At 32.3% G+C, this 12,807-nt stretch overlaps 1 protein-coding gene across 1 annotated transcript; it reads right to left on the minus strand.

The window, feature by feature from the left end:
- Nucleotides 1-9,222: 9,222 nt before the first annotated feature.
- Nucleotides 9,223-11,018, minus strand: LOC134280956 (uncharacterized). The gene is made up of 4 exons (XM_062763402.1): nt 10,905-11,018; nt 10,622-10,714; nt 10,288-10,405; nt 9,223-9,808 (listed from the first exon to the last, which is right to left on the minus strand). The coding sequence occupies exons 1-4, from the start codon at nt 10,986-10,988 to the stop codon at nt 9,672-9,674; spliced, it is 432 nt and encodes a 143-aa protein (XP_062619386.1). The 5' UTR covers nt 10,989-11,018; the 3' UTR covers nt 9,223-9,671.
- Nucleotides 11,019-12,807: the final 1,789 nt, after the last annotated feature.

Here is a 12,807-nt window from a genome sequence, read left to right on the forward strand (position 1 = left end):
TTGTAGAATTAAATCTCCGGTCTTCTAAAAGACAATGTTGTTACAATGTACCTGCTTTGTCAGCTGGAAGCTGTGCATATTGATCACGTAATGTAACTGATTCTTTTTACACCTGTGAATTATAGAACACAGAAGGTTAGATGGTTTTTAAAAAAGTTATAAAGGTAATTTAACAAATCGATATATTTTGTATCAAAAACGGTTAAGAGATCGTTTTATTTAAGGAATGGATTTTAAGAGGTAGTCCGCCGAAAAACCAGGCAGGGTTGTATTATTAAGCGGCACATCGAATGTGACGAATATTTGATATTTTATTGAAAACAATATCAATGTAGTCCAAATGGAATAATGTAATCGAAGATTTGTTTTAAAATTGCTTATTTAGTAAAATATCCTTTTGGTTCGTGTTTTTGAATTCCCCTATATAAACCATTGAATTTAGGTCAGAAACAACGAACTGTAATTTCCAATACTTATTTAACAGGACTATAATTCATGCTGAACTAAATCTAGAAATATTTCGTCTTTCAGTTTCAAAAATAAAATTGGTGGGCAAAACACTTTTGATAGTAGTTTTCTGTCAAAATACAGAGACGTTTTTATGAAATTTTGCGATGTAAGAGTTATCTCCCGTGGCATCGGTAAATCTGCTAAACACCTTACTATCGAAATCCTAATGAAATATTTAGAATATATACACAAAATAAAATTATTTAACAAAAAATTACTACTTTATTTTCAAAATAGAATTCATTTTCGCCTCCAAACGTAATATTTAGATTAAGATTGGCAGTATTATTCAGGTTGAAACCAGGTTTCCATTGATGTATCAGTGACGTCATATACCTGACTAATATTGCGTCACAATTAAATAGTTACAAGTTTTCCAAAGAAGTTTGTAAAGTCTTTGCATAAAAGCGCAAATAAAACGATTAAAAATAAATAATTTCTCTTTTTCTGTTCAATTACTTTTCAGAGTGCATTATCCTATATGTTAAATAATCATATATTTTTATATAAAATGTATTTTTTTCACGGGCGACGTCTCAGCTAAAAGTAATTTTGTACATGTCCGAGAACTAATTTTTTAAACTGATTTACTAGGCTATGCGTACAAATAATTAATTGTTTATATTGAATATTTCTTTTAAATTTGGGATGTGAAGAGATTTTATTTTCTTCTGATTATCAAGGAAAGATGAATATTTTAGATTTACGCAACATTTAATTCAAGTCAACGGAGTTGAAATATTTATTTCATGATATTTGTACACACACACACACACACACACACCCTCACACACACACACACACAAAAACAACACTTGATTATATTTATCTATGCAGTCAAACCAAAGTAAACGATCCGCGGTACGATTAAAAATATTTTATTAAAAGAGTGAAAATAAGATTTAAAGAATACTTATTGAGGAAAATTACTGTTGAACTCCCCACTTCAATTTGCCACTAAAACGGAAGATTTCGTGGGCGTATTTTTTGTTTTGTATTGTTTTTGTTTGGGTTTTTTGTTGGTTAAATTTGGTGATTGAAACAATCACATACTCACATTCAATATGAAGTTAAAAAATGTGACCATGTTGGCCAATTCTAAAATGTTTTCCCATTAATGAAAGTTTTTTTAATATGCCGCCTTGCCCCCCCCCCCCCCCCCCCAACCCCACCCCGTCCCGGCTTTTTGCTTGCGATTTCTAGGCTCTTAAATCATAATACTATATATGAAATAACTTATTTTCTTATTAATATAAAATTAAATTTTATAAGATGAAAATATAGGGGAAACGGCTTTTATAGATGACAGGTTTAAAAAATTTGGATAAAGTCGAGACTGTGCACATTTAAGTATTTTCTGCATTTAGGTAGTGCAAGTATATTTTCGCCAATGATAGAATTGAACTCTTTAATTCACGAGAGAATTTAAAAAAAACTTTAGTTGGAAATAAGATATTTAATAAAGATAAGCTGTTTACTCTCAGTTGTTGCATAATGCATGTACAAATACTTGTTTTTTAATACCGAGTATCAAGAAATCGTACAGATGTTATATATGATTGTAATCTTCATGTACGTAAAAGACATTAGTATTTTAAATAAATTGTATAAACATTTGAATCCATGGATAAAATAATTTTAAAACAGTTGACTAACTGAACAGAAATAAAAGACAAGCATATTTTTTTCTGATACATTAAATGCAGAATATTTCTAGTTTTACGGTAAAAACCGATCCCGATTGAAATAAAACCGATCCCGATTGAAAATAATGCAAAATGTGTAAAGTTATAAAACTAAAGACAACTGCCACCCATAAGACATGTACAAAAATAAATCAAGTAATTTTTTGGCCATATTACAACAAAAGAGCCAAATTTAACATTACAATTATAGTATTTCCTTCTTTATATAATTCCGGTCGGGATCGGCTTAATTGTGAAAAATTGTAAAACATAGGTAAATTTGACTCCTTTTATTTCTCTCAATATAAGGGTGCCCACTGATTTTATTGCGTGACTCAAAAGTTTGTACTTTGTATTCATAATAACATGAGAAAAAATCTGTCATTGAAATGTATTGGGTTTTATAACGTAATGAAAATTGGATAATGAATTCAAAAAGTTACTTGCTAAACTCAGTTTTGGACCACATATTTTTTTCTAAAGAAATATAAATTGGAGTCTTATTCATTACTAAAATTAAAGATAAGAGTCTATGGTATAAATAATATTGATAGACACATCCAGGTTTTGCGTATCTGGTACATATAAAACAAAATAAAAACGTAGTAATTTTTTTTACCCCCATGTTGACCTTTTTGCACTTAAAATTGAGCAATTACCAAAAATAGGACTAGTGGAGCACTAAATTTTTTTTTGATGTTGTCATGTGTAAACACTTGCTTAAATAAGTCTATATGCAAAAAATAATAAAAATCCATGACATGCGATGTGCCACCCATTGCCTGATTTTCAGTGGACTGCCTCTTAAAAGGGTTTTTTTTTCTCCAGATTTGCTGTATACATGTATAACCTGAGTTGGGGTGAGGGTGGGGGTAGGGATCGAGGTACTTTACGCTTTATAAACAGTAAAATAGTTTTACAAGCGTCAACTTCCCAACTCAGATTACACAAATAGCCATTTTTTGTTGGTTACAATCGGAACATACACTCTCTTTCGCTTCCTCCCTCCCTCTCTTCCCCTCTCTCTTTTAAACGTAAAACATTGAAATCTCCAAGAATGTATAATTAGTTCAATTAACAAACAACTGTCAGGATATGATATTTCCAGGGTAAGTATTTTCGGAAAATCATTCAGCTTTTATGGTAAACCTAATACATTTTTATTTTATAGTAAACATTTAAATGTTTTTGTGTTATTTTTATCAATTTATCGTTTTCATCAAATGTAGACTGAATGTAAATTACCCAACACAATATTAGCAGATCATATTAAAAGTATTCATCTATTTATCTGGATACATTCTGGAATCAACTTATTATGTCGAATTGCAACAGTTCTTTTTTTGGGTTAGAGAATTTATGGTTAAACATATAATGAAATATCAATCTAACTTTTTTCACTGATACAAAATTTGATATTTAACAGATAACTCCATTGCAACAATTTTGATAGCGGTGATTGTATGCTTTCCTTCCACAACAGCTTGTACCACCATATCCCTTAGCATTTATCTGGCCACCACAACAGATTTGATTGCGGTGGTTGTACGACCTCCTTCCACAGCAGCTCGCACCACCATACCCCTTAGCATTTACATGGCCTGCACAACAGATTTGATAGCGGTGGTTGTATGTCCTTTTTTCGCAGACACCTATTCAGATATTTACCAGAAGTTAGTTTCGCTGATTTCGGGTTTAAAAGTCAAAGTCATGTAATTGTAAAAAGTTGACACACGACAGACGACACACGATTTAGCCTTTGGCTTCTTTGAGCTAAAAATGTATCCATACATTAATAAGACTGGACCCCATCGTATTATTATCCATTGTTCAATATTTACTGGCCAAATTACTGGCTTGTTAACTTTTTAAGGTAATCAAAATATTCCCTGGCTGCCCCCCCCCCCTTCAAAAACGATGCTACGTGGCTGAATTTGAAGTCTTACATCTAAGCTCATTTTAATATCCTAAAATTTATGGAAAGAGCAAATTCAATACACATAATTCAAACCGAGAAAAGCAATTTTTTGGTAAAGAGTAATGATATCTCTGCCATAATAATTATTATTTATAATTATATTTCATATTAAATTAAAAATAAGATTTTTTTTTCAAAATGAAGGAAACAAACCCCTAGAGCTCGCAAAAAGCATTTCTGCAACTGGAAGACTTAGAAATGAAACGAATACCAAGACGAAAATCATGGTTTGATATTTTAGTCCTGTAAAAAAGGAAACAATAATAACATTGAAATTGTACTGATGGTAGAGAAAGGGTTAAAAATCAATAGATGTAACAGGTTAACCGTTTTGTAAAAACACGCCTGACTTGATATCAATTTCAAACCTTTTCTCCTCTTCAAATGATAACTTTACTATTAAAATGAAAATAATATCTTATATTTTCATATCAGAAATGCGATCTGAAACAAGTTCCTTTCCTTACTGGGACAAATGGTTGGCACGCAAAATATTTACTTTCATTGGTTATTTGAAAAATTATTTTGTTAAAAACATTCTTATTGTACACAGAAGTTGATAATAAAAGGATGCTTGATTTTCTGATTGACAGTACATCCACAGGGGCATCTTATCCACTCTGTTCTCTACTTCACATATAATGTGAAGTAGAGAACAGAGTGGATAAGATGCCCCTGTGGTACATCTACATGTAGGTGGATTTTGGAGACCAGATCCTCCAATAATCTATTGGTATTCCATGGGTACTGATTGTGCCCAAATATTAGCAGACCTATTTTTTGCATTCATAATCTTATTCGTTTAAAAAAACCACTTGCTTGACATTGAACCCAACATTTAGATATTGTCAATTAACAATGGTTATTTCCATTACTATTTCGATACGACGATCCCGTTGATTTTGAAATAAAAGATACCACAGAATCTGTCACATCTGTTTCATATTTAGATATTTTAATTAAAAAAAGAAGGTAATGGTTATTGTTATCTAACTTCCAAGATTTATGATAAACGTGATAACTTTAACTTTTCAATCGTCAACTTCCCTTTCTTATGAAACAATATATACTTTCATCACCTGAATACTGGGTTTATATATCTCTCTGTTTATTCGATACGCAAGAGCATACACTACGTATAAACAATTTTTAGAAAGAGGTAAACTATTGACAGACAAATTACTGAAACAAAATTTCCAGCAGTCTCGTTTAAAAAATCATTTAATAAATTCTATGGTGGTTACAATGACATTGTCAGCAAATACAATTCATTATTGAGTCAAATGCTGACTGACGTTTTCAGACTAAAGGCTATTATATACACATTGAATTGTCGATGAATTTGTCCGTTATTTCCCGTTCATGACAAGGAGCAGGCGGCGGGGGGTAACCAGTTGGAAGAGGATGCTCACTCCTCTGTTGCTCCTGCTCCCACCTCTAATGTTTTGGAGGTCCGTGTTTGCTCTGCTCCAGTTTTGTATCGTTTGTGATATACGCAAATTATATGGTCCATACAATGATTGATTGATTGATTGATTGATTGATTGTATACTGTTTAACGTCCCTCTCCAGAATATTTCACTGATATGGAGACGTCACCATTGCCGGTAAAGGGCTGCAAATTTAGGCCTATGCCCACAGGTACTTGTGGACAGGACCCCCCCCCCTAAAAAATACACCCCTGGTCAAAATATCTTTTTATAAAATAATACCAGGGTATGACTTTTTTGGTAAATCGTTAAATCTATGTTATTTTTTGGGTTTTTCATATGGAATACATTGTAAATAAGTACTAGAAACATAATTCATGAGAAAAAAAAATTAAAAAGATATTTTGACCAGGGGTGTATATTGGGGGGGGGGGGGAGGTCCTGTCCACAAGTACCTGTGCCTATGCCCGGCACTTACGGCCTTTGAGTAGGGAGGGATCTTTATCGTGCCACACCTGCTGTGACACGGGGCCTCGGTTTATACGGTCTCATCCGAAGGACCGCCCCATTTAGTCGCCTTTTACGATAAGCAAGGGGGTACTGAGGACCTATTCTAACCCGGATCCCCACGGGGGTCCATACAATGACCTTTTCAGCGAATACAATTGATCATTGTCAAGTGCTGACTGACGTTTTTCATACTAATTGTTAGTCTATTATTTATACACTGAATTGACGATGGATTTGTCCGTTATTTCCCAATCATGACAAGAAACACTCGCCGGTCGGCAGGGGATGCTCACTAGAATTCCTTGTTTGCTCTGCTCCTGTTTTGCAGGTTAATTTTCATACAGGTCTTCAAGTACCTCCCATAAAATTCAACGCAAAAATTGAACATAAAAGAAGTGTGATATCATATTTTATTTCGCTATGCACCAGATTACATCAAATTTATGTTAAAACTTATGGTAATCAAAAATATTCATTTGCCAAGAAAATATTTGAAATCTTTATTGGAAAACAGTAACGAATTGGTATTGAATCGGTCCACGTCTTCCATAAAAAAAAGATCGCAAAATTTCTTTACTTTTACTAATTTTCAAATTCTAAACGATTAATATGCCATTTTTTCTAGAAACTATTAAGAATTATATTCAAGGTTAACAAGAACACATACTTTTTTAAATGGCTGACCAGATGAATTTAACAAAACAGCCCCTAAACACATATACCCCATTCTTTCGAGTATCATTTTTTCAATCATTCTTTGCAAAATTTTAAAGAAAGTAAAATTTGAAAAGATAATATAGGCTTAAACTCAATAAATATATATTTCAAGTTAGTTTATTGAAAAAAAAAATTAAAAGCTTTAGGTCCATAAAGGCAATCAAGATTTTTGTGTATGTGCTAAATGACACATAGATCTTATGGACAAAGTGCAAATGTAAATTTCCATAAATAATGTATAATAAATGCTTTGTATGCACAATGGTACGATAATAAACAAATTTATACTTGCTAAATTATTTTCGGTGATCCTAAAAGATTTTATTTCAAAAGACAAGTGATAATCGGAATTTTTTATTGGTGTGTAAAATTAAAACCGGATCCGTAAAAGTATGGACCTTCCTTAAAGGTACTTGGACACAGTACTTTAATTGTTAAACTCAAATAAAATGTACTAAATATTTGTTTTAGTTGCCAGTTCTACTTTGTTTCAGTTTTTGTTTGTTTTTCTTTCTCTTTTTTCATAAAACAACTTTTCGGCATAAAATTTTTAAAAAGAGATGGGGGGATAACCGGTCTTAAATGTACACTTATGTATAATAAAAAAAAACGATGAAGACTTACATACATGCTGGTACATATAGGAAATCAACAAAGTCATATTTATGTTGATACATCCTCGGATAGTTCAAATCATGACCCTCGGAGGTCTTATAAAGTAATTTAGGATAGATCATTTGCAATATAAATGTAAAGAAAGGCATAAATCTCCAGAGACAGTCAAACAACGAACATATTAAATGTACAAAATTCACCCTGACACCATGAAAAAATTATTTATTTGTCAAAAATTAGTGAATTGTTCTGGTATTAAAAAAAAACCACCAAAAAATGCATACATAAAAAATGTGTTAAATTCAATTCATGTGATAAATTTAAGTCAGTTGAAACTTGCAAGCTTCAGAACTGTAGTGATATGGTTTTACATTATAGTCTTTGACCATAATGCTACAGATCCTGTAAAATAATGTGCAATTTACGGCGCAGGGTTTTCTGCTCATGATTGGTAAGAACTACTTTCCAGCTTTGGACCATCAACTACCCTTCTCTCCCTAGTTCTAGACATATTTTTAAACAAACTTCAGTATTTTATATACTAGTATTTCTCAACCCTTTAAAGTCATCTATAAAGAATTGTTTTGAATTTCATGTCATCCGACAAAAATCAAAACTAGTAAGTTTATTGGTAAAATATATAGAGATAACAAACAGTATTAAAGATCAAAAGTTCACTAAACAAGATGTGTTTGTGAAACAATATGCGCCCGGCGGCAACAAATTTAAAAAAACATATACTTAGCATAAAGGTCACAGTGAAGATCACAAGGTCATTGATCTTGGTGTCATTTGAAAGATCTTGATTAGTGAAGTATGCATATCAAATATGAAGTCTCTATCTTTCATGGCTCAAAAGTTATGGTGAAGGTTCAAAAAAGCTATTTTTAGCATATAAGACACAGTCAAGGTCACAAGGTCATTAACCTTGATGTCATGTGAAAGGGCTTGTTTTGTGGAGTATGCATGCCAAATATTAAGTCTCTATCTTTCTTCGTTCAAAAGTTATGGCAAAGGTTAAAGTTTGCCGTCAAAAAAGCTATATTTAGCGTATAGGCCATAGTCAAGGTCACAAGGTCATTGACCATGGTGTCTTTTAAAAAAGCTTAATAAGTGTTGTATGTATACCAAATATGAAGTTTTTATCTTTTATGGTTCAAAAGTTATGGCAAAATTTAAAGTTTGTAAAAAAAACCTCTATTTTTAGCATATAGGTCACAGTCAAGGTCACAAGGTCATTGACCTTGGTGTCATTTGAAAGAGCTTTATTAGTGGAATAGGCATGCCAAATATGAAGTCTCTATCATTCATGATTCAAAAATTATGGCGAAGGTTAAAGTTTGCAGACAAACAGACAGACAGGACAAAAACAATATACGCCTCGGATCTTTCGATCCGGGCGCATAACAATACAAAATAGGAGCAGAACAAACACGACCTCCAAAGATCAGAGGTGGGATCAGGTGCCATGGAAAAGTGAGCATCCCCTGTCGACCGCTCACATCATGTGCCCCTTGTCATGATCGAGAAATATAAGGAAAATCCGTCGTCAATTCAGTGTGTAAATAATGGTCTAACAATTAGTATGAAAATCGTCAGTCAGCATTTAACTCAATGAAAAATTGTATTTGCTGAAAAGGTCATATTATCGACCATAGAACTTACAAAATGATGACTTTAAAGGAGACTACTGATGTATTTGTTTCAGCAACTTGATTTATTTACCTCTCAATCCTTCATACAAGTCTGTAGAGACAAGTATGAAGGGTCGGGCGGTAAATAAAATATACAGACTGGGTAAAGAATTTTTTGCAGATTGTGAAAGGAATGTAATTGATTGACCAATGCTGGAAAATGGAAAAATTCTCACCAACCGTGCGCAGAAAATCATCCACCGTAAATTGCACACTATTTTCATTACGGGGCTGTCTGAACAGCTGTTTAAAAGGTAACTGAAAAATCTGAACTGAAAAGGCCAATAAAAATTAAAAATTCAACGACAAAAATAGCATTAAATTTTTCACAAACACTCTTCTTTTCTAATATCTTATCACATATTTCATGAGACCCTGAGAGCTGCAAGGTCCTTTTAAAAACATTATGAAGTAATTTTATCGGTTATTTTCCTACAGTCAAATTTTTTCTTAAATATTCTTGACCTACTAAAAATGTCTTGTCCTACTCAAGACAATCAAAGACATGTGAAGTGTTGCACAAAAAACCAAACTACACTGAGTTAGTTTTCCTCCTTTGTCGAGGGCGCGTTGTATTCCTAGTTCCTTTGTTCTTGACACCAAGTCGTCGTACTTTCTTTTGCTTTGGATTGCGATGGAGATGATATCGCTTTCCAGCCAATTCGAAGTCTATTTAACAGACAGAAATGAGTTTTTGTTAATAATATACCATTTTTTTAATTGTTAAAAAAAAAAATAATAAAAACCTAGCAAAAAACCATGCAAAAACACCAAACATAATTTTGATGAAGAATAAAAAAAAACTCAATTAAAATTAAAATTATTTTCCTAAAAATTAGTCCAATAAAGAGTATTTACCTGTAATAAACCTAAAATTAAAATGATCTAAAGTGAAAATGAAATGATCTCAAATAAGACAAATATATGTTAGTTTATATTTATTTCACCTATAAATCATTTTTTAAAAATATACAGTAGGTAAATCTCAGTTGTTTTGTCCATATTGAAGTGATAAAAATTTTACGAGACTATATCAAGTGGAAATAACAACTTTTCTTGTTGAATATATCATACTCACAGGTTTCGTACCTCATGATACTAAGTATTTTTTATCTGTATTTTTCCTTTATTTTTAATTGAAGGCCCACCTTTTAGATTTTTAAACCAGTTTTCTGCGTCTTTGAATTCATTCCCTTTTACAGAGGATTTTTTCCAGTACATACGTAAGTAAGTTTCCTCAAAGACTCTAGGGAGCATGGCAGATTTCTAAATGAAGAAAAAAACACATATTAATTATATTTACGAATTATCGTGTGTCAGGATAAATTGTAACAAAAAATACACACACTTTTTCTGGAATTGAAAAACAATATGAAACATGATACACAACATGAGACACACACATTTATATATATATTGATGCAAAGAAATTTATATAATGGATAGGGTATTTGTTAAAATTCAAATTTCCTAGTTTAATACCTCTTCAGTTGGGTCTACTTCGATACCGCCGATATCAAAGAGAACTTTGTCCATAGGGTTTTCCGTTTCAGCCCCGTAACTGAATACAACTGGCTAATAAAATTAGAAATCTTTTGTTTAGACAATGTACTGATTTTTAAAAAAATATTTATACGAGGTATTAGGAAACTAGCCATTAACTAAGAAGAGAAAATTGGAAGAATACATTGTACAATAGCATCTATGACAGAGAAATCGAAAAAGGTTTTTCTTTCACATCGTAAACGAAAAACATTTACTTTACCTCAATGTGGATGTCCCATTTCTTAATTCTATCTTTATAGACTCTGCTTTCTCTACACTTCTGAAAAGGAATATGAAATTCCATATCTAATTAATATGCTATAATACTGTTTCACTTTCACTTAACTTTCGTGTAAATGAGAAGCCGAGAGGGTTAAGTGTGTTCGACTGTAATCAAAATTTACAATTTACAACTGGATAAAAAGGTAATATGTACATATATATCATTTTGTTATTTGGGTCTTCAGATCCACATAATTTCATTGTGAAATGCCATTCACAATATGTATCATTAACTAGAGCCGAGCTCGTTGCAAAGCAACGAGTAGGTCTTCCGTCGGGGCTACGGACAGAGAAATGGCCTTGAGTCAAGGTCATGCCACGTTCTAATGTTAAAGCAATCTTTTAAGGGTAGATAACATCTTATTATGTTTTACTATTTAAAAAGGATAGTTAAGGATGTTTGCGACCTTGACCTTGTCAAAATGACCTTGGGTCACACCATGACACACGCTGGTGATGAGCATATTCCATTTGTTTGCTACCGTATTGACAAAACCACACATGTTTTTTTCAAACAATGCATCCAGCCAAAATATCTTATCCTAAATGACCTTGAATCAAGGCCATAACACACTCTGCATGATTTAAGCCATACCTTTTTTATAGGTCTTGTAACAGCTAATATACATGTGTAAAAAGTTATGGTCAATTTTATAAGCAATGGTTAAATTTTGGAAAAGCCGGTTAAACTTCAGGGCCAAAGTTCATGATATACTAGTATTTGAAATGATTTTATCACAGGTTACGTACATGTGATGTTTGTGTAATATGAAAGCCCTATCTCTCCTCATTAAAAAGTTATGATCAAGCCTCAAGGTCAAGTTGTCAAAAGTCAGAGTTGTCTTAGGTAATACACAGGGATAAAATAAAAGCCCTATCTCTTCTCATTCAAAAGGTATGAGTATTGTTAATGTTTTTCAAAAGCAGGTCAAACTTCAAGGTCAAAGGGTAAAAAATCAATGAATTTTGAAAGGTGTTGTTACAGTTAATACATTTTTATAAAATGGAAGCTTTCAAAAGTTATGGTCAATTTAAAGTAATGTTATTTTTTTTAAGTGGGTCAAGCTCCAAGATCAAGGTCACAGGGTCATAAATCACAGTATATTTGAAAATCAGATGTCACAAACAAAGATGACACAAGTCCTATTTCAACTCATTCAATAGTTATTATCAAGTTTAAAGTTCTCGTGACAGATGGACAGACTGGCTGACGAATAAGGTTTAACGTCCCTAAAAAATAAATACATGTAATTTGAACATGATAAATTAAGAAGAACGAATAATAAAAAATAATGGAAAATATTAGAATATAAATCAGGTTTCCTACATGAGATTTCCTTAAAGACTTATTAATACATATTATTCAAGTGCATGCAATACATGTACGTTGGAGGTTCAAGACGCGGAGACCGGTCATTTCGATGAGAACATATACATCATACACAACTGTCTAGTTACGGGGTAGGTTGTGTCATAAAAGGATTAAATTCGCCTGATTCCACCTATGATTTTTTTTAAGTCTGTCTTTGCGCAGCTAGTGATTTATATTGTTTAAACAGAATTTAATTTTATGAAAAGAATTATTTTTAATGCTTATTTTTGACATATGCTTAAATTATTTACCTAATATCAATTTGAGTTTAAATAGTAAAAAGGAATTTGTCACTCAGTATTTATCTAAGGAAGTTTTTAGATCCGCCGTGGACTATCCCGGACGTGAACATTAGATGTACTTAGCCTGGTTCCCTTCGTATTCTCCGCCACTCTCTACCATCGGCTCATACTGTCTGAGAGAGAACGAACGACAACTCTGCATAGGAGATTGATTCTCCGCGTCGCTA

The sequence above is a fragment of the Saccostrea cucullata genome, unplaced genomic scaffold (assembly GCF_032062105.1).
Source record: "Saccostrea cucullata isolate Sc308-1 unplaced genomic scaffold, CSIRO_AGI_Scuc_v1 ctg5524, whole genome shotgun sequence".
In the NCBI taxonomy this organism is placed as follows: domain Eukaryota; kingdom Metazoa; phylum Mollusca; class Bivalvia; order Ostreida; family Ostreidae; genus Saccostrea; species Saccostrea cuccullata.